This window comes from Pholcus phalangioides, unplaced genomic scaffold, assembly GCF_987345545.1.
Source record: "Pholcus phalangioides strain wild (caught in Gottingen) unplaced genomic scaffold, Ppha-v1.0 ptg000019l_1, whole genome shotgun sequence".
NCBI classification, from domain to species: Eukaryota; Metazoa; Arthropoda; class Arachnida; order Araneae; family Pholcidae; genus Pholcus; species Pholcus phalangioides.
The window spans coordinates 509315-532646 of NW_028301612.1; the positions used below are offsets into that span (position 1 = coordinate 509315).

At 38.7% G+C, this 23332-nt stretch overlaps 1 protein-coding gene across 1 annotated transcript in view; it reads right to left on the minus strand.

Annotated features, from left to right (window-relative positions):
- The window catches only part of LOC149071068 (RNA-binding protein MEX3B-like), a 31125-nt gene extending 8105 nt beyond the window's left edge, over positions 1–23020 (minus strand). The window contains exon 1 of the mRNA XM_089248069.1: positions 22493–23020. Within this exon, the coding sequence (XP_089104195.1) occupies positions 22493–22733 (241 nt within the window). The 5' untranslated portion in view covers positions 22734–23020. The remainder of the gene's footprint in view (positions 1–22492) is intronic.
- Between the last annotated feature and the right edge of the window lie 312 nt (positions 23021–23332).

Below are 23332 nucleotides of genomic sequence, written 5' to 3' on the forward strand. Positions count from 1 at the left end.
ATTTACTAAAAATAAAATATTTCGAAAATTTCTGAGGAAAAAAAACAGACTAGATCAAGCTTTCTTAACCTTTTGTGTTAAACGGACCCTCTATGCCAGTTGTTCTCAAACCTTTGTCATCCGCAGCAACCCACATCAATGCCATCAGCTCACCACGAAGCCCTTTAAAATGTTGGTGACGTTCCTTGGAGTCGTGAAGTACACTTTGAGAAACACTGCGTTACGCCAATAAAACGAAGTCTCCCAGCCTCCGCCGACAGCAAAATGGAAGGCACGGACCTCTTGATAGAAAAATATCCGGCATATAAAATACGAAACAACAAGTTGTTTGTTTCACGTACCTTAAAACGTCTCCAAGGATACTTGGTCAAGTACTCATGGACAAGATCATGAGTTTACAACTGGTGTTTGGCGGAACCATGACAGCTTTTTTTTTCTTTTTTATTGGGGGGGGGGGGGGTTCCCGCATGATCAAACGTCACGGAACCCAGAGAGAGTTTTTAAAGAAAAAACTTTTCACATGTTACTAAATACTCGCAAAGCTGTTCTTTATTTTGAATTTTAACGAGATAGTATCGTTTAAAAAAAATCAGACCATTTGAAATGACTATACCGATTAGAAACAGTGACATTACATTTTTCCACGTCGAATTTTTGAACCAGAAGCTCCAGAAAATTATGAATGTCATTTTCCGTTTCATCAGTAATTAAAAATTGTAAAAACTATGTTTTTTTTACCGTCTTGGCCACGGTACGGACCGGACGTACTTTTATGGCACTCCGCTCGCCGACCAATAGCAGTAGTTTTATCCGGAATCGTTACCAAGGGATTACCGAAGATTATCTGTCACGTCGGTGCGCCATTTTGTGTCTTTGTGTTTTTCTTCGTTCTCGTGAGAGTGTGTTTCTTAGCGTGTGTTTTTTATTTTTGGGTCATGCCTATATATACGGTGTTTTCTTCATTTTCCTAGATTGTGAGTTTAATTTACTCTTTAGTTTGATTTCATCGCCGGATTTTTAGTGGATTCGCATATCGTTGGATTTGCGAGATCAGTGGGTTTTTCTTTTTATTGCTCTCAATTTTTTTATTTTCATTCTGTATTTTCGATCGACTTAAATTGTTTTTTTCTCGCTCTCATTTCATTTTCATTGTACTTTCACCAGGTTTATGTATTTCCCGCGTCTTTGATATAAATTCGTGGGTTTTTGGACGTTAGTGTTAGCGTACATTGTATACTTTTCCCGGGTACTCTCAGGAACTTTTATTTCATTTGGACTCTATTGTTTCAGTGTTAGTGAACAGATAGTTAACTAATACTAATAAGTATGAATTGTACTTCATAGCTTAAAACTCTTTAGGGGTGTGTTATATTTTTCATATATATATGTATATACAGTAGAACCCCGTTATAACGGACGCCAAGAGACCGAAGATTCACTTCGTTAAAGCGAAATTTCTTTATAAAATAATTCCAGGTTACCTAGCATTCTTCCTTTGTAAACTTATTTGGGGGATTAGAAAAGTGTTCGTTAAAACGAGATTTTCACTATAACGGTATTCGTTAAAACAGGATTCAACTGTATATATTTTTCTCCGTGATTTAGTGTTGTGCATTTTATTTTACTTAATTTTCGTGCAATCTTTCACGTATATTTCGCATTGTAATATATTTTACGTTATTTTAATTTCATGTTAATGTTTCTCATTTTCTTATTTTTCAAGTATTATTATCTAGTTTTTACCAATAGTGTTAGTATGCCTCAACCTCGACTAGTGTTGTGTAGAGCTTGCGACGGGAGGTTTCCCTGATCTAGGGTGAAGGTAGCTGATGGTCTCAAGTGTAAGCAGTGTTTGGATAGGGCAAGGTTGGAACTCGAGGTCGAAACGTTACGGGGAAAAGCTAGGGTTTTAGAGGGCCCGGTTATAATAGAGCCACCTGTTGATGAAGAAGCAATCTTCACGAACAACGACAGTTTAGAGGGCGAATGGCTGGTCGTGAATGAGGTAGAGGGGGATTGTGATAGGTGTCTAATCTGCGATTCTCTGGTTAGGGAACAGAGTGTCAAGAGATTTTCGGGGGTTTCAAGAGCTGATCGCTTCCTGAGGGAAAGATTAGCACTGTTCGAGACGTTTTTCATCGTCGAAAGCTCCCCGGGCGAGTAATCCTGTGGGTGGGAACGAATCAGGTAGGAGCGGATATTAGTGAGTCTCTGTCAGAGTACGGGGACTTACTATTATCCACTCGGGAGGAAGTTCAGATGTGACAGTGATTCCAGTACTGCCAAGGAGTAGTAGGGGTATAGAAGTAGTACCATTTCAATTTAGGCCTGAAGGGCATTTGCTTCTCACTTGGGGTCATGTTCTTGGAGCTTCCCGCATTTAACGATAGGTGGCTTCGTTCGGATGGGATCCATCTAAGTAAGAGGGGGGTCTGGGAGGTTTACGATAGTCTTAGGTCAGGTTTTTTACTCCCAGACCATGTAGTCGGGAATGCGGGTTAGTTAATGATAATCACAACAGTACTGACGGGGAATTACCCACCTCTGACTTGGATGGCTTCTCGATTCACACTAAATCACCGGGCAAATTAAAATGTGTGCTAATAAATGTCAGGAGCTTGGGTAATAAGAAAGATTTTTTAAAAAATATGATAGTTGTGGAGGGCCTGGATCTTATAGCCATTACAGAATCTTGGGCAAACGATGGGGATGAATCTTTCGTACACATCTCAGGATACGATACTTTTTTGAGAAATAGATCTGATAGGAAAGGGGGTGGAGTGTTGATATACGTGAAAACATGTTTGAAAGCTAGAGAGTGTAACCTGCAGAGAAGTGATATTGAATCTATATGGGTTGAACTTGAGAACAAAAGACGTCATAAATTTATTGTTGGGGTTTGTTACAATGCACTGAATAGGAATCCAAACTTCATCACCAAATTTTATGATGAAATTTCCTACATGTGGAAGCGTAAGAAGGTTGTCATACTAGTGGAGTTCAACTACTCGGATATCGATTGGGAGAACTTTTCAGCTAGAAATCAATATGAAAGAGACTTTCTTAAGTTTGTGCTCGATAATTTTTTGTATCAGAAGCGACTAGGGTTACTGCTATTTTGGATTTAGTTCTTTTTAGATACATCAATAATCGATGTAAGGGGGATAGTTGCCCCCCCCCCATTAATAGGAAGGTCCAGTTTAGAGAGCAATGTACGCATGTGTATTGGTTTCAATGAATTTTTCGCGTCGATTTTTAATATAGATATGATATTAAATATACGGGTGTTGCATGGGGTAATAAAATCCTCAACGATATTCAAGTGGAAAACGTGGAGGTCCTAAATCTTCTAAGAAATGTGTGTGCAAGCAAAGCACCAGGAGCAGATGATATTTATCACAGGGACTTAGGGGAATGTGCTAATGAATTGTTGGGGCCAGTTGCACAGATATACCGGAGTAGTATTGCTGAGGGTATCATCCCGAAGGATTGGAAACTTGCTAATGTTGTTTCGATATTTAAAAAGAGTAATAGAGCGGCTGTGTCCAATTATCGTCTAGGGCAGTGTTTCTTAACCTTTTTTTGCCCGTGGCCCCCCTTTGAACCATATTTTTTTCTCGTCGCTCCCCTGTCTTACCCCCAGAGTTTTCAACTCTCATCTAGAAGCAAGACACTTTATACGTATTGAAATGATTTTTTTCAGTGAATTTATACTGAACGAAAATTTTGCAAAGAAAATTGGCCTCCAGACCAGTAGCCTAGAATTTATTGATCTCCCCGCTAGTCCGAGTTCTATCAGGACCGTCTCAATATCATGGCCCCCCCCCCCTCCTTAGGCAAAGTGATGTTATGGCAGTCCCATACTTTAGCGGGAAATAAACAGTCTACATATTTCCTATTTATTTTCAAAATTAATTGTACTATACAAAATATCATAAGGTGGGGTCACTTATGGGCATGAGGCCCCTCACAAGAGTGGGACTGACAGAGCTACAGTGCGGGGCCTAATATGGTTTTCATCTTCTTTTTTTTTTTCATACAATAAATTTCATATAGGGAAGGGGGTCTGGAAAATTTAGCCGCGGACTTGAGAAAAACTCCATCCTAGGGAACTTGTTGCAAAATGTAGGCGGTAAGGCCTGGGTGGGTCCATGCCCTAAAGAAGGCCCTGGTTTTATGGGTGGTTTTGTTGGATTCTCTCTCTCACTATAAGTGTTAGTCACTAATATAAAATCTTTATTTCTTCACACCTTAATTTTTCTTCTCAGCTCTCCAAACCACCTGTCATGGCCCCTTTCTCCATTTTCTTCCGTGGCCCCCTCGAAGTATCCCAGTACCACAAGGGGGGCTATATGGCCCCTGGTTGAGAACCACTGGTCTAGGGAGTTTGACGAGATCCCTCTTGAAAATTAATATCATTATGAACTTGGATATGATAAAAAAAACTACACTCTACATTCGGAAACTAATTTGCACGTACTGACTAATGATTTTAATAACCATATCATAAATATTACACAACAAATCCATGAATATGGAAATTTTGAGCTGTATCTTCCTCGCAGTGACAAATCAATTTTTCTGGCCCCCCCACAGATCAAATTATAAAGTCTACAAAATAGCAAAATCTCTTAGACACTGCATCTTGTTATGATATTTTGACTACTAAAATTCTAAAGAGCTTTTCTGAATGCATGTATCAACTAATGGCTGACCTAATTAATAATTGCGTTGAAAGGGGTAAATTTCCTGAATCACTCAAATCAACTATAGTTGTTCCTATTTTTAAAAATGGTTATCAGAATAACCTCAGCAACTATAAGCCCATCTCAATATTGTCACCTACGTCGAAAATAACTGAAACACTTATCAAAACTAGGATTTATTCTTTTTAATTCTATTATTTCTTTAGATCTTTAATTATTTCTATTCAATTAATTCTTTTTAATTAAGATTTATTCTTAACAATAATTTCTTCTCCAATAACCTACATGGTTTTCTACCAAATAGAAATACTGAATCTGCTATTTTAAACTTTTCTGAATATGTCTACAAGAATATTGATCAATCTAGAAAAACAATAGGTATCTTTCTGGACATAAGAAGAGCATTTGACAGCGTGAATCATGAAATCTTACTCTCAAAATTTCCTATAGAATTAAAGGAAATACTTTTAATTTTATCATTCTTATCTCACTAATGGAACTCAAAAAGTTAAATGCAATAATTGTTTAAGTAAAGTCAGGAAGATAATCAAAGGAGTCCCACAAGGACCTAATTTTGGACCATTATTATTTATAATTTTTATCAATGATCTTTGTAATTTAAATATCAAGGGTAAAATCATCACGTTTGCAGATGATACTTGTAATTCTTTATTCAGGAGATCACTACCCAACACTTATCAATAATATAAATACCGATCTGTTAACAGTTCTTGGTAACAGTAATTGGTTCATTGCTAATGATCTCCATATCAATATTTCCAAAAGTAAATTTATCAACTTTTCCTTACACAATATTCCACATATTGACAATGACATAATTTTACATGAACCAAATTGTACTAGTAATAATTCATGCGATTGTCAACGTATAGAACAAATTTCCTCTATAAAATACCTAGGTATTTATATTGATCAAAACCTAAAATACATATCTCATTGTAATCATTTAAAATCAAAACTTCGTTCCATTTTACACAAATTCTTCAACCTTAAACCATATGTAAACAAATCTTTCTTGTTAACATATTATTATTCAATGTTTCATTCACACTTACTTTATGGTCTGCCACTCTGGGGAAGTGATTATGTCACCAATATTGCTCCCATTATTTCTTTACAAAAAAAGTTATTAGAATTTTGGCAAGCAATTACATCACTCCAACAAATGAACTTTTTCTTCAATTAAACATCCTTCCTTTAAGACATCTATACTTTTACTGATCCATACTTATAATTAAAAAAACCAACTTATAATTCAAGAACATCTAATAGACACAATTTTATTTACTCAATGCCTTTATTTTATAAAACTATCCTCAAAAAACATTTTAGCTTTCTCATTCCTAAATTTTTTAATAGCCTTCCAAATGATCTCATACAGTCCCCCTCATTTTCAATTTTCAGAAAAAACTTCAAAAACACTTGCTACAAATTTTCAATATTGAAAATTATTTCTGATTTCATCCTCAGATTCACAATCACTCCCTATTGTGTGTGTGTTTTACTGTCTTTTCACCTCCCGCGGTCGAATTATTCATTAAAATACCCTTGCTGTCAACTGCTCTGCCAGTCCAATTCATACATAATCGTATGTTGATTTATAGGTTCTTTTACAATCACTAAAGCACCCCCCTGTGATCGTTGCAGTATTGCATTATTTATATATATTTGTATTTTATATATTATATGTGTTTGTGTAATCGCATTCCACCCCTACCCCCTTCCTATATTTTGATGTTTTTTCATAATTTTTTGCTTTCAATCTCAAAAATCACTACATAGTGACTCTTTATTTTACACTGTATGATAATTGAAATGTTATTGAATTAACTTCTTTGCAACAACCAGTATGGGACATTGGTGTCTCCTTGGTGGTTTTCACTAACCTAATGTATTGTTATCATTCATCTAGCATATTAATAAAATTGAAATTGAAAAGGCAGTTGGTGAAGTGGATACACGAGACTAATGTATTTTCGGATAATCAGCATGGGTTCAGGAAGGGGAAGCCATGTGTGATTAACCTTCTTTGCTTCTATGATCACGTGACGAAGGTTTTGGGCAAGGGGAAAAATGTAGACGTTGTTTTCCTTGATTTACAGAAGGCATTCGATCTGGTCCAACATGGTAAACTCTGGAAGCGTTTATACGTGATTGGGATTTGGGGCAACTTGCTGAATTGGATAGAATCGTGGTTAAGAGATAGGTTACAACGAGTTATGGTGAACGGGGAATTCTCTGGTTGGTGAGTTCAAGTGAAGTTCCTCAAAGAAGTGTCCTTGGCCCCCTTACTTTTTTCACCTTTTATCGATAAACTCGATCAGGGTATCGATGGGATTGCTAGCAAATTCGCAGATGACGTGAAGCTAATAGTGGTAATAGGGAATCAAAGCGATATGGAGTTGCTCCAGACCAACTTAAACAGGATTGGAGCATGGACAAATGAATGGAGCATGACGTTTAGCGTTGACAAGTGCATGGTCACTCATTTTGGTTCGAACAACCAACGGTTCTCTTGAGGAATTCTAATTCAGTTCAAATTTAATTCAATCATAACACATCACTCGCTTCAGTTCTGAAGTATAGATGGCAGCACTGAAGAATCAAACACAACACTACATCCGCTCTCAGACTGTTAGGTATACACACACTTACACTTCTGGCATAACTCACTAGGTAGTAAAGTGCCCACAGATGGCGGTAGACCTGAGTTGTGATCGGTTTGAAAGAAAGAAAGGAATTCTCATTGACGATCGGCTTAGGTTTTTTTTAACTTGTTCAGCGGTGGTCAAAAAATCGAATACAATGCTTGGTTTCACTTTCAAAAATGTCTCTTCGCATTGTCCTAAAGTCATTCTTCCGCTTTTCCGAGACTTAGTTCGTCCTGAACTGGAGTATGCAGTAAGGTTTTGGAGACCATACTTAAAGAGGGGCATAGACTTGGTTGAAGGGGTACAGAGAAGATCTACGCGAGTACTTATTGACACGCGGGGCTTGAGTTATGAAGAGAAACTTCTTTTTTTGAATATGTTTACGGTGGATGAACGCAGGTGTCGGGGAGATATGATCGAAGTGTTCAAAATTTTCAGCAGGATGGACCATGAATATTAGTACACCGTGAATAGACTGTTTTACAAGGGGACACTGGCATCGATTGGTAAAGGACAATGCGGGGTTATGGTATCGCAGGGAATTTTTCTCTAATAGGGTTGTTAATAAATGGAATAGCTTACCCCCGGAAGTTGTAATTTTTAACACCATTGACACGTTTAAAAAGAAATATTATAAACTTGTTGGGGTAAATCGAGAAGTTATCCATACTTAGAATAAGACAACCATAAGTATTCTTATGGGCATTGTATAATATTTCATCGTGTATATATTGTTTGTGATTGCATTTTTAATTGGGTAGCTGTATTTTTGAAACATATGACATCCATATTTATTACGGGCATCTTTTTCTCAGCCACCTCGTTGGGCATTTCGCCTGTTGTGGCGTTGTATTTGTATTTCTATAAGTGAGGATTCTTGAATTGCAGAATTTACGTGTGCTTCATGAGGCGCCCAGGGTCATCTTGACACTTGACACAAGAGTCCCACGCAGGCACACAACATTTACATAGTGGATTCCACGGTAAGATCTGACGCAATGATTTATGACAATAAATATGTACAAGACGTCCATAATTAAAAGGCCGTATTTAAAAGTAGCCTACAGGCGGAACCAGTTATCAGAAATGTTTAAAATTTTGTGGAGGACTTCATGAAGTGATGAGAATTTGTTTCGGGAGGAAAAAATAGATGCACATGTCGCCAGCAGAGGGCGTTTCACTTTGAATTCCTGATTCCTGTAGTAAACATGTAAAGTTACGCAATGTCCCGCAGCAGCTGTTATAAAACCTAGAAACATGCGAAGAGATCTTGTTCCTCAATGTGTTTGCTGCTCACAATGATGATAAGTTTACAAAATCGCGCTTTCTTGGTCAAATTGTTTTACTAAAGCAGCAATTCAACAGTAATTGCTTTACGTAAATACCAGACTTGGAAGGGATTCGAAAAGGTCCAATGAATGTTAAATCTTTCGAAGTATGGTAACGAAATTTGAAACTACAGGATCGTTGGCTGTTCGTCCTGGAAGAGCAAAAAAAATCGTTTCTATAGAAGCAGTACAGAAGGTTTCGCTTCAGTTGCAAGAGGACAGAGCTTCAAATTCTCGTGGTATCACTAGTGTCAAGCGTGTAGCCATAGAGTAATAATAGTAGTATCTTTAGTCTATGCGTGTAGCACAGGCGTTGGATAGGTCACGTTCAACTGTCCATAAGATCATGAGGAATATCCTCCGATATTATTCGTACAAACTTACACTTGTGCAGCGTAAGACGCCTTCACTGCAGTTTCTAGCTCGCGTTGAGGTCGATTCGGAATGGCCTTGGGACATCCTCTGGACAGACGAAGCGCATTTTCACTTGGATGGTGCAGTCCATACTCACTAATGCCGAATTTGGGAACCAGAAAATCCGCACGCTATCTTAGGGGTTCCGTTGCATTCACCAAAAGTGACGGTATGGTGTAGATTTACTGTATCATTTATTCTCGGTCCCTACTTCTACGAGGAGTTACGTTCTACAGGTCCAGTGACATGTTCGATCACCGGGAAGCGATATGCATTGCTGTTACAGAACGAAATTGTTCCGGCTCTGCAAGCACACCACTGCCTTGCACACACAATTTTATGCAAGACGGAGCTCCTCCACACATTGCAGTGTGTGTTAAGAATGTTCTTAAAACACATTTTACAGAAAAACGAGTCATCAGCTGACACTTCCCTAATCTATGGCCTCCCCGATCCCCAGACCTTTGGTCAAAGCCTTAATCCACGCGATTTTTGGCTTTGGGGGCATTTGAAACGTCTGGTAAGTCGTGACAATCCAAGAACTTTACCTGACCTTAAAAGCAGCATTTCACGCCACGTGGTGAACGTTTCCCCGCACACACTTCGGTCAACTGTGAAACATGCCATCTTGCGATTTCACATGGTATCTGAAAATGATGGCCATCATGTGGAGCATGTTTTGTTGCAGTAACAATTGTAAAAGTGTTTAACGATTCTTAAAATTGTAAACTTTTTCGTAAATGTGTCATTTCTTAATAAAACGCCCTCTGGTGGCACCATGTGCAACTAATGTTTTTTCCTGCTGAAACAAATTCCCATCACTTCATGTAGTCTTTCACAAAATTTCTGATGACTTGTTTCGCCTGTAGGCTACTTTAAAATGGGGTCTCTTAATTATGGACGCCTTTACATTGAGAGGTGTTGACGGAGCTCTCTTTGATTTTGCCCTGGAGCTATCATGTTGTTGAGACGGCAGTAGGGACACACTTTTTTTGGATAAATATTCAAATTGAATTTAAATTTTAACGATTTTTGCAATTCATTTTTAAATTTATAAAATTTTAACAAATGACTGGGCAATCAAAACAGAAATTCTTTCTGCTGACACATATCAAATAAACATTCCCACAAAATTTCAGAAATTTATTTGCCGAATTACTATTTTTTCACGAAGAAGCTCAAAAAAAAAAAAAAATACACGTTCCCGATATGAGAAAATCGCGTTCATAGGTTTTCCTTCTTATACAAATCAGTGAAATCATTACTGTTTATCTTCACTGTTATGAGAAACACCTCGAGTACTCCTTAGCAGCCTCCGGACCCCCTGGACTCCGCAAACGCCCTAACGAAAATCACCACTTTACACGCTCGGGATTAATTCCAGTCGCCTCGCATGACATGGTTTGCTGTGCCTGTCGAACAAAGACATTTTATCAAAAGTTTTGTCAAATGCGTGATAGTTGTCCCGTTTTTAAACATCGCCTTCACAAGGGAAAAGCAGGACTGTTTGAATTTTGACCCGGGGCACCAAATTCATAATCTGTTCATCAAAAATCGTAGGGGAGAACACAAAAATGGTTGTTTGAACCGAGTGACTAAATGCGTTTTTTTGGTCCTGGCCAGTAGTATATTAATTTACAGGCCAAAGGAATTCGAATCAAGTAGGTCTTTAACCAATTCTAGAATCATTTCTTTCATAAATTTTGAATTTTTATCAATTCTGAATTTTCATTTATTCTAGGATTTTATTTCTTTCAACAGTTTTGAATTTTAATCGATTCCGGATTATGACAAATTACTGGAATTATTTATTTAAAATATTTTTCTTATTTTTAATTGTTGAATTCTGAATTTTCATAAATTTGGAATAATTTCTCTCACTAATTCATAATTTTCTTCACAATTCTGAATTTCCATCAATTTCTGTGTTAATTTACATTTGATTCCGCGTGGATTTTTTTATAGATATTTTTAGCATTGTTGCATGTTCTGTAACAATATAAAATTTGTGTGTTTTTTTAGATGCCGACTTCCCCTATGTAAAATCAGATCTCAAGAGACCACCAAAATTGTTTGTAGATAAAAGGGCCCTGAAATCATTAAGTAGCTCTAGCCCCCACTATTATTTTCGGACCTGGCCTCACGTATGGTAAGGACGGCCTCGAGCTTATATATGCCAGAGCCTCCTTTGCCGAAAATTACGGTGATTAAAATTTTCCAAGTCTGCCATCCAAAAGTTATCAAGATTAATATCGAATTTCCGCATAAATCTCGGTGCATCCGGATTCGTCTCGACTCGAAACGGTCGACGGATTGAGCAATCGGTATACATATAAATCGGCACGGAATTATGTGACGTATGTGGCACATGACAAAAAATAAAACAAAAGTAGGATAGGACAAGGAGAAAGTCAATACGGAGACTGACGCACTCGCCTAGATACACACATGCAGAGAAAGACAGCAGCAGACCCCAACCGAGACAAAACCAACAACAACGTCAAACTGTGTCAGCAGTGAGAATGTTCATTTCCCCCAGCCAACCTAAACTACTAATATTCAAGTTAGTAGTGGTAGAAGAGAAGAGACATTGCGTGGTAGAAGAAAGCGAGAGGTTAATGCCCGTCTACCCATCTTTTCGCTGCAACGAGACTGACTCGTTTCTTGTTACTAACTACAGCGAGCGTTTTTGGAAAGCAAAGAACAAACACGCGTCGGCCAACGTACGCGCAGGCATGTTCATGTAGGCCTGCCTACATGCCTGCGTTCTTTTTCCTCTTTCTCTCATTACAAGAGAAACTCGCTCTCACACATAACTTTCTCGTCTTCCTACCGGTTTTTTCGTAAGAAAAAAAGAACAAGTCAGTCGTCATCGTCTCTTCACACGCTCCTTCTCTCGTCATCCGGCTCAACACGTGCACCAAAAACAAAAGAAAATAAATGAAAGACAATGCCCATATCTCTAAGAAAGATTGTTCACTTGGGGTATTATACTACTCGAATTTGAAGGAGAAGAAATTTCTTTCTCAAGTTTCTGGAATCTTCTTGTATTTCCTATCGATCCTTCCGACAATACCACAACACTTGGGAAAATATGTTTATACCGCTGTAGCGACGGAGCCTGGTTGTGGTCGGTATTTACAGCGATATTTTCCATATTTCATATAAAAAAAACTACCTTATATATATATATATATTTATTTATTTATTTATTTTACTTCTTAAATTCCTCGCCAGTCTTTGTTCTTTCGAAGGAGTTTAATAACGTCGATATTTTGCTCTATCTATCCTCCAAAAGTGTTAATGAAGTTGCCATGCATTAAAACAAAAGTGTAGCGCGGGAAACTACTTTACAGAGAGAACAACTGAATTTTATTCATGAACTATCAATTAGAATTTTTTTGCTGCCAAATAAAGGCTTATAAATGCATTTCATGGTGGTACTAACAACGCCAATTCAGAAGAGATGCCAACCACAGCATAAGTTTAGTGGCACCTGATGATTGAGCAAATTTTTTCTCACAACTCCGGTCCCTATGCATTTCTGAAGAGCTTTTCTTAACCCTTCAGAACGCAAGGATCAGTAAAATGTCCGAAACAATTCTCGACAGCCCTAACATATAACATGTGGATACAATTGAAATGCATGTGACTTAATAATTTTTACTTAATTTGAATTAAACTTTCAAGTCGGCCTCCGGACTTTAGGTCGAGAAAGGCTGCACTATATAGGATTCGACGGGTGTGCTTATGATGAGCGCACCCGAAAATTTTCTTTCTAAGCAGGAATAGAGCAAATACACTCGCTTCTCTCTCTCTCTCGAAAAGTTAAGCATGCGACGGCTTATATAACATTACAACACCACTTTAATCTTGCCCCGCTAGATTGCACGGTTAGTGGAACACAAACGCGTAATACTCGCACATACAGTCCATTGTCGTGGAGCCGTCGTCACTCAGTACCAGCAGACAGTGTCTTACCAAGTGATATTGCAACCTTGGGAGGAACAGTTGTGGAGGTCGCTCGTTGATTCCGCTTAGCAATATACCCCGATTACGAAAACAATTCCCAAGCAAGTCAAACAGCTCACCGGAGACATGGGTCCAGTCAACCAGGGTTACCACCCCCATCTGATGATCGGTATATTGCTATAGTACCTAAGCGGAATCCACGAGTGACTTTCACCACTATTGCACCTATTGTTAGAGCATCACTTGGTAAGACAATATTTGTCAGTACTGTGTGACGAAAGCTACACATGAAGGAACTACGCACCCAAGTACCACGCATTTGTGTCTCATTAACCGTCCAATCCAGGACACAGTTAAAGTGGTGTCGTTATGTTATATAAGCTGTCACGTGCTTAATTTTTGGAAGCGAGTGTAAGTTCGGGAGACCTTGAACTAATAATTGGGCTATCAAAAGATACAGGAAAGTACACCAACAAACCGACCATGACCAACCCCTCCCCCCCACCCGCTCTGTCCCTAAAAGGGATACAAGCTGGTTATTCGAAAGAAGTCGTGGTGGAAAAAATCTGGATGTCCACACCACAGAAGCTTCCTAGCTCTACCTGCTACCAGGACCCCTCGACATTCCTTTTCCCCTTCATAACCCCTTCCCCAGAACACTCAGTCAACGTTAACTATTTACTCATCTCTGTAATAATTTGTCTTACCAAAAATTCGGGGACTAAGCTTCAAGGGCATTTGTCTAAGGCCCCTTGATTCGATACAATTTATTAATGCATCCACCAAAACCAATTCTTGTCTCTAACCAAATGGCCCTACAAACAAGGGCTTGATCAATTACAGCCGGACAATCGTAAATAGAAAATTCCCGTCCTCTTTTGTGTAATCAGGGTAACAATAAAAAAACATTTGGTTGCTGCATGACCAGATACTTATCTCAAATATCTATGGAACCAGTTGAGACGATTCTCCAAAGCCTGCTCATTGCAGGACCTCCCTTCAAGTCGAAGTCAGACCTAGGGAAACAACGTTTTTAAACTTCCCAATATTTTCAATAAGTTTACGCCTGTCTCATACCACGTGACTATATTTATTATTGTCTCTGTATGTCTATATATATCTCCTCCTCTTCTTTCATTTGAGTTTAACGTCAAATCTTCAAGGGGATGGGCATGATTTTGGGATTGACTATGTATGAATTTTTGCCTGCAAATTTATGATTTTATTCAAATGGTTTTACCCCACTTTTAGTATACACTGGTTATGCCGCAAGATTAAATAACATCACACATAACATACCATTTTTCATTCATTTAATTTATTAATTAACTCATTTTTCATTACGATAAATGAAAAATTGACCACATTATTCAGAGCAACAATGGTTTTAGAATGTTTATATTTCTAATCACGGTGTCACACTTTCACTTAAGGAAGCCCTGAGCGAAACGGAAGGTCTATACATTTATACAGATTTAGTGTCAAAGACTTTTTGATAGTCCGTAAGTAAATACTGTAGCAAAATTTGTGGGGGCAATACACTTGCACCAGCAAAAAAATCAGACCCCCCCCCCATTTCCCATGCATTTCTAGGGCAGAGCCGTCCTTAAGGGTCACCGACAGGTGCGGTCGTACCGGGCTTCATGCTTGGAAGGGAGGGCCGTGCATATAAAAATTATTATTAGAAAAACTTATACGCTTTGCGAAGGGAACTCCACCGCGGAGCCATAGCTAGGGAAAGACAGTCGCATATGATATACGAGTCCAAATTCACACTTTTTTCATATGTGGAGGGGTGGCACTAAAATTGATGTTTGCCCCCAGTTACTTAGTTAATAAATACAGTGATACCTCGGCTAACGAAGGTGATTCGTTCCGGAATCACGTTCGTTAGCCGAAATCTTTGTGAGCCGAAGAGGGATGATTTCCTATAGGTGTCTATGGAGGGGAAAAAAACGGACTGACTGAAGGCTAAAATGAACACCTTCAAAATTGAATAAATGACAATAATACTGTATATGAGAGAGAGAAAGAGAACGAACACAGTCAAGTTCGTCAGCGCCCGAGTGGCGTGGTGATAAGATGCTCGTCTATCTCCTGGTAAGGATTGCTATCACGATCCAGGGTTCGAACCCGAGGGAGGATGTAGATAAGATTAAATAAGGTAACATAATAAGGCAAAAGATAATGTCCAGACTGCTCAATTCGATTCTTGAGGAGTCTTTCTCTGAAAAAACCTTTGCTTTGAAAACATAGCCTCTATTTTTTAATGCATTTCCTATCTGTCATTAATCTTTCGTTTTACATGAAATAGTTAAAAAAGTTTCAGAAAAAAAAAGTGGAGGTAAAGGAGATATGGGAAAAGATTCGGAGGTTGACATAATTAATCGGAATGTCCGAATCGATTCTGATGAAGATTGACGCTAAAATTCATGTCACGACGCGGCTATGTTAGGTCAGCATGTGCATCCATACCCACAAAAATGCTTGTTAGCCCAATCTGTATTCGTTAGCCGAAGCGGAAAAATCGCGAAAAAGTCTCCGTTTGCCGAAAAATTCGTAAGCCGAAGCGTTCGTTACCCAAGATACCACTGTAGTTTCTAGTTGTGGGGCAGAGAACCGAATCGGTTCGATAGATACGATCACCCAAGTTACTAAAGGCTTTTACAAATTATGTATTTATTTCTTACATTGATTCTGGAATAATTTCTTTCCTTAATTCTGGAATAATTTCTTTCCTTAATTCTGGAATAATTTCTTTCCTTAATTCTGGAATAATTTCTTTCCTTAATTATGGAATAATTTCTTTCCTTAATTATGGAATAATTTCTTTCCTTAATTATGGAATAATTTCTTTCCTTAATTATGGAATTATATTTTTCCCTTAATTTTAGAAAGATGACACTGTCTGATGGCCCATAGAAATTTCTTCATGTACACCTGAATAATGAAGAAAGTTACTTTATCAACTTAATTTTTCATTTAGGAGAAAATCTGAAATTGTTGCTCGGTATAATGTGGTAAATTTTTCATTTATCGTAATGAAAAATGAGTTAATTAATAAATTAAATGAATGAAAAATGATATGTTATGTGTGATGTTATTTCATCTTGCGGCATAATCAGTGTGTACTAAAAGTGGGGTAAAACCATTTGAATAAAATCATAAATTTGCAGGCAAAAATTCAGACATAGTCAATCCCAAAATCATGTCCATCCCCTTGAAGATTTGACGGTAAACTCAAATGAAAGAAGGAGGAGATATAGACATACAGAGACAATAATAAATATAGCCACGTGGTATGAGACAGGCGTAAACTTATTGAAAATATTGGGAAGTTTAAAAGCGTTGTTTCCCTAGGTCTGACTTCGACTTGAAAGGAGGTCCTGTAATGAGCATGCTTTGGAGATTCGTCTCAACTGGTTCCAAAGATATTTGAGATAAGTATCTGGTCATGCCGCAACCAAATGTTGTTTATTGTTACCCTGATTACACAAAAGTGGATGGGAATTTTCTATTTACGATTAAAATTTATATAAATTTGTATTGAAATTTAATTTATTTTAAGCATTATGTTCATTTTTTCCACAAAGGCTTTTGATAAATTACCCTAAAATATTTACTAAAATGTTTCGAAAATTCTCTTCAACTTCACAAAGTAATGATATTATTTATCAATATTGATTAACATAATCCACTCGAATGATAATATTTATCAAAGCAAGTATCATCATTGCTAATAAATGGAACTTTAACAATATATATATATAGAAAAAAGAATTATTTTAAGAAAAAGGGAAAAAAATTGAATTTTATGAGAGTGAAATAGAACCTATGCAGTGGGTCTTCATCAGGGGGAACCCCATGCATGGTTCGAAAAGTGTAGGCGTTTCTGAAGGGTGGCTATGCCTAATTGCATTAAAAATGCCAACCCTTGTACCTCGACGCCTGCCTTCTCAAAAACATGTTGGACGAAAAGAAGACAATAAAAAAATGTTTAAAAAATACAATATTAGAAAAATATATATAGAGCTTCAGATTATAAGCTCAAAGAAGCATGAGAAAAATATATACAAAGTTACAGGAATATAATAATTGCAGTGAATATTTTACAAGGATTATGAAAAATGTCAAAAAATTAAAAAGTAAAAAAAATTTTTTCACTACCTCATCATTTTTTATCTTCATTTCTCTTGTATTTTTATCCTACTATATATATATTGTTAAAATTTCCTTTTTTTCGATAAAAATTGAAATTTTCATAATGTACATTTTTCTAGGAATATATAGATGTTCACTGGAAGATTTAAATGTAATGACAGTTTAATATAATCTTATCGATACATGAATCACTGGATCTAGTTTTGCGTGGGCATGTCTTTTTCGCTGCACTGGGCGTTGGACCCGATTTTTATAATTTTAGGATCCAAACCTTGAGCTGTATTACCAACAGTAATTGCTCTAACCCCCCTTTTATGCGATTTTAACCCGTCTCGTTCGAATCCATAGTAGAAGTTACTCTGAAAGGGCCCAAGGCATTGTTTAACCACTCGCCTGATGGGTTTTTAATTCTGCACAAAAAATTTAATGTTTTTTTTAGTCTATTCATATGTCTATGACTACGAAGAACAGACAAATACAGAAAATCATACTTAGTATTTTAATTTAAAGATATTAAAATTTTGGTTCACTTATTGCCTTTTTTTTAGAAGTTTTTTATTCAAAAGCTCTTATTATTTTGAATTTTTTGCATGGAATATAAATAATCTAGTTTTTAGATATCTTATGCAACTGAACTAGATTATGGATCTATGTAATTATAAGATTATGTATATAGATATTATTACTGTGTGTGTTGCATGAAGCCATAGCGTTTGGCAGATTTAATTAGATATTTACTTTTCGTTAGCGTCCTCTAGGGGGGCAAACGTTACGATGTCCGTCATGTCAAGCAAGTGGTTAACTATCAGCGTTAAAAAAACAAAAGGTATTAATTAATTAATCAGGGGGAACAGTCATTTAGTTCTTTGTAACCAAAATTTAGTTCGAGGTCACGGGCTCCATTAGAGGATTCCAAGGACCACATTTGGCCCGAGGGTCATGGGTTTAGCATGTATGCTTTACACCAGGGGTGGCCAACCCACGGCACACGTGCCACAAGTGGCACGCCGTGGTATCAGAGGTAGCACAGGAACGCTTTTCAAAAATTCTAGGTCGTCAAACCTATATGATTAGTGTAGCAGGTCCCTCTTAAAATAATAACTGTCATGACTTTCTATTCGATGCGTTTTCTAATCAGTTTTTCATCTTTAACTAAAATTTAATAAAATAAAAAAAATCTTTTGATTAAACAGGATAAAATTTAAATTATTCGTTCTAAAAAAATTTAGAACTCAAAAGAGTGGGACACTGGAATTTTTAGAAAAATTAGAAGACAGTCGAACAATATTTCTTCAGGAACGTTGAGAATGCTTATGTCCCGTAAAAACGGGACGTATGGTCTGAGTGTTAAAATCCGTACAGTAACACGAGCGTCGTAAATAATCATGATTGTGGCACGGCTTGGAAAAAGGTTGATCACCCCTGCTTTACACCAAGTTCCATTCGGCCTTCAAGGATCCCTCTTGTCAGTCAGTCTTTGCTTGGCCCCCAGCAACGAGGATTGAGCTCACGAAGCTCCAACCTGGGACTCCGGAACAATTTTTTTTTTTCACACTATAAACTCACTATGGGGGCCCTCCAAAGATTCCAGCCTAGGGGACGGGACCTACTGCAATAAGTGGGGGGGGGGGGGGCGTGGGTCGCAATAGCTCTTTTTCCTATAGAAAAGCAAACATGTTGCTGGGAATAAAAAATATAATTTGGATGAGACTTTGTGAATTGATTCTATTTTATTCCATAAATTTATTCTATACACCCGTGAATACCGGGCGCTGAATACATGAAGCATTAATTATCCTAAATGCATAGACTTAACCGGGGGGGGGGGGGCTCTTAATATATGGGGAGCCTCCGAGCCTTGTATAGAAATTAACATTGCGTCACACTTACGGGGGGGGGGGGTAGTTGAACATGCTGCCGATGATAGTGTTAAGAGAGACAGGCCCTAGGTAGGCATTAGTACTCCCACAACTAGAGGGACAGGGGGTTAAAGATGTGTCAGATTTGTTAGAGCGATATTTTTTCGATTAGCACTCACCTGAGGACCTCGTGCAGTGAGTCAGAGTTTCAGAGTAATCGAGCATCCACAGTATTTCGTGGCACAGTGACGAACATCCCCAGAAAAAAGTTAAGACATTCAATTTTCCGAATTTCTGTTTCATTTTGAAACATATCCCAACGATCGATTAGCCAAGATCTCTTGATACGCGGGTCCACCCCGGCAGGTCCAAGGGTCCCCAATTTGTCCGGAGCCTCGTGATTTTGGAGAGGAAGTTTGAAAATTGCAGGCACAGATACAATCCAACTCAATAGGGGCCAAAAATATCACTTGCCAGGAAAGGCCTGGTGCATGTAAGATGGTCCTGCTCTTAGTAACCAGTTGCAAACTCAGGGACGTTTCACGGATCACTGTTGAGAAAACTGAGTTGAAGTATATATTGTTTAATTCAAGAACCCCCAGTATATATAATACGGGAACCCTGAGTTTTTCTGTATTTTCTAGTACTGTATTTATGGAGCTGAACACTGTCACAGTAGGATAACAATAATATTTTCTGCATACAAGTGCAATTTAATCAGACATTGTTGTCTCACTAATATCTGAGTGCGCCCTACTAGGCTGAACTGTACCACCAATTTACATAGTCCCCCCCTGAAAAATCTAAATCGCAGCTCGAAACCACTTAGTGATGTGGCCTCTTATGCAACTGAGGGTCCCTCGGCCATGCTCACAGGAGGGGGAGGGGTGACATCTGTTAAGACAGTCCTAATTGTTGGGAATTATGTTCATATCATTGACAAGAGGTTCGTCATATTGGTACAAAAGGTCCATGGAGCATAAAAAGTTAAGAACCCCTACTGCGTTATTGAAAACCCATGCATTAGACGGCCCAAATTGTTGGGGAAAATGGTTAGTTGGAAGATAATCTGTAGTTCATTCTTATTGTTAGAATCAAATAAATATAAAAATCGTTGGAATGCGTCATTGTTTCAATAGCATTACGGGGATTCCCTCACTAGGCTGGACATACCGGCAATTTACATACACGTCCCAACAGCTTTTAATTTCTCTGGAAAATCAACATCACTGCTTCAGATGTCTTCATGATGGGGCCTCCTGTGCACCTGAGGGGTCCCCTCGGCCATACTCGAGAGTGAACTCTTGCATTAAGACGGCCCTACCTGCTGTAAAAAATGACGTAATTCGGTGACAATTTGTAATTTACATGTTGTTACATGTTTAATCCCATTGTTAGAATCAAGCATTTATATGAAGATTGTCACAAACACGGACATATATGCACCTCGTCGATATTCCTCTGCGGAACTTCTAACGAATTGGTACATGTTGGAATGTGCGTGTCAGTGTTGTGAACCGTAATGTGAAGCTTGTTTCTGTGTAAGCTTGTTATAGTGCTACCATCTGCCTCCTATTTTTCGAACTATGAGTGAAGTGTAATGATTGAAGATTTTACTGTTGTAAGCCTGTTGCTGTGGCGAGACTTTTTAACGGGGAGATCGGCTTGCATTCGCACCTCGCAGTTGGAAACAACAGAAAACCAACAACTTCAGCCGACCAACACTGTGGCGATGGTGGGGTTTGAACCCAAAGTGTGAGAGTCCGTCACTATGATCACTCCACCACCACAGCGGCCGTGAGTAATGATTGGCATGATTGTGTCACGAACAATTATTTAATATATATAGAGATGGCACTCTCTATTATTTTATCCCATTAGTTCGAAAGTGTCATTGTTATCCCGAAAGCATCACGGGCCTCAGACAAAATGATGTTCTGGGGAAGGGGGGCCCCCCCCACACCAGCAATTTACATTCTTTTTCTGAAAAATCTTAGCTCCAGAACTGTCCATGACAGGTCATTCTGTGCATTTGAGGACCCCTACACCATGCCCGAGATTCCATGCGTTATGGCGGTGACAATTGTTGGAAAAAATTATGTAATATGGATGAGACAATCTGTAATTTATTCCCACTGTTGGAATTAAATAACTATGACGATTGTCGGAAAATGCCATTGTTATCTCAAAAACATCACAGATCTAGGACGGAATCATGTTCTGGTCCCTCTACTATACGCTGGACTTCACAACACTTTACGTACTTTCTCTGAAGAATCATAGCTTCAGATTTCTTCATGACGGGGCTTCCTGTATACCCAAGGGCCCCTCGGCTATTCTCGATAGTGAAAAATGAATAAATAAAATATTTTTCTGTGAAAAATCATAACGCCATATCTCTTCATTACGGATCCTCCATGTGCAGTTGAAGGGCCCCTCGGTCATGCTCGAGAAAAGACCCCTGAGTCAAAACGACCCTCATTGTTGGGAAAATTCGGATGACAATCTGCAATTTAACTCCATTGTTGGAACAAAATTTCCATCACGATTGTTAGGAAGTGTCATTGTTGTCTCAATACCATCATGGGGCCCCATGGCCTCCACAAGAGTGGAGCTGATAGCCCAAGGGGCCGAAACGATTTTTACCTCTCATTATTTAAGGGCCAGCAGCGATACCAGTCTTAGGGCACCCTACTGGAAGATTTGAGAGCTAAGCGGAGGGAGGGCTCCTATAGTGATATCTTAACGCATGGGCCCACCTGGCACGGCCGTTGGGACCTCAAGACAAAAGGGCTAAACAATAATGAGATCTGGTTAAAATATTCTAGAATTTACCAGGTAGAGCCTCAGAAAAATCACTTGGCCCGGGGCCCACGATCCTCTTAAGATGATCCTGCCCTCCTACTAGGCTGGACACACACACACACATTAGCAATTTATATTCTTTCTCTGTGAATCAAATCTTCAGATATCTTTATAACGCCATCTCTTTCGGGGGACTCCCCACAAAAAAGTCTGCCCTGAGGCCCCGAGAAGGCAGCTAAGCCCTGTCTGAGGGCCCCGTCGTTCATGCGTTAAGCTGGCCCGAATTGATAGAAAAAAATGATTTAATTCGGATGACAATCTTCAATTTAAGAAAAAAGATCCAAAAACTAACGATTGTTGAAAGCGTCATTATGAAATTGGACACTTGATCAATGACAACACGGGTATAATAACTGTTGCCATTGGACAAGAAACAAAATTGCGTGGGTGTCGCGCTCGACAACAAAAACGCGCCTGGGCCACCAGACGCCGCAACAATAACAACAACGTGGTTATCATAGCAGAAATCAAAAAATGATTGCAATGTTGGTTTTTGTTTAAACAATTAAACTTACCTTGTCTACCGACGATTTCGGCGACGTGTTCGGAACTGGGCACGGGCACGCATTCGGTGGTGTTCTGGCTCTTCTTGCTCCTAGTCTCGCACTCATAACCCCCTGAACTGTAACCGGACTCGCTCTCGTTGCCGAGTCCGAACATGGAGAGCTCCATAGCCAGTTGGAAAGCTCTCTGGTCCTCCAAGAGATTGTTGGCGCTGTTATTGCGCTCCATCTCCGTGATCAGACTAGTCGGCATCACACACAAAAAAAGAACAACAAAGGACAAAAAAGAAGAGTCAAATGTATTTATGTAGCACCAAATTCGACAACTGTCTCGTGTCTCGACACTATTGTTGAAGAAAAAAACAACAACAATGGCAACAAATAATAGAGAAGTCCAGCGAAATGACGAGAACGAAGAAAATCGACCGGGAACCCCCCGACAGCGAGCGGTCCGTGGATTAAATTATTATTATAATGTGCGACGTATAAAACTTCGCCGATCGTCGTTCTGGAAGCTGGCAATGCAATGCCGGCGAAGTGCTCCGTCGTTGCCAAAAATAACCCCGACTCGGAGCGAGCGACGTGTGACGTCACGCGGGCTTGGAGGGGAGGAAAAGGGATCTGATTGGATCCTGACCTTGAATTTGGGCGGGCGGTTACCCGTGACGTAACTTCCGGCGCCGAACTCTCTCTTGCTCTTCTTTTTCATTTTCTTTTACTATCCTTCCGTTAGCTTTTCCTATCGGGGGGGGGGGGGGGAGGCCCCTCCAGACAATAACAATAATGATAATGATAACTCGCACGAGAAATAAGATTCGTGTCTCTCTTTTCTCACTCATAAAAACTTTACAA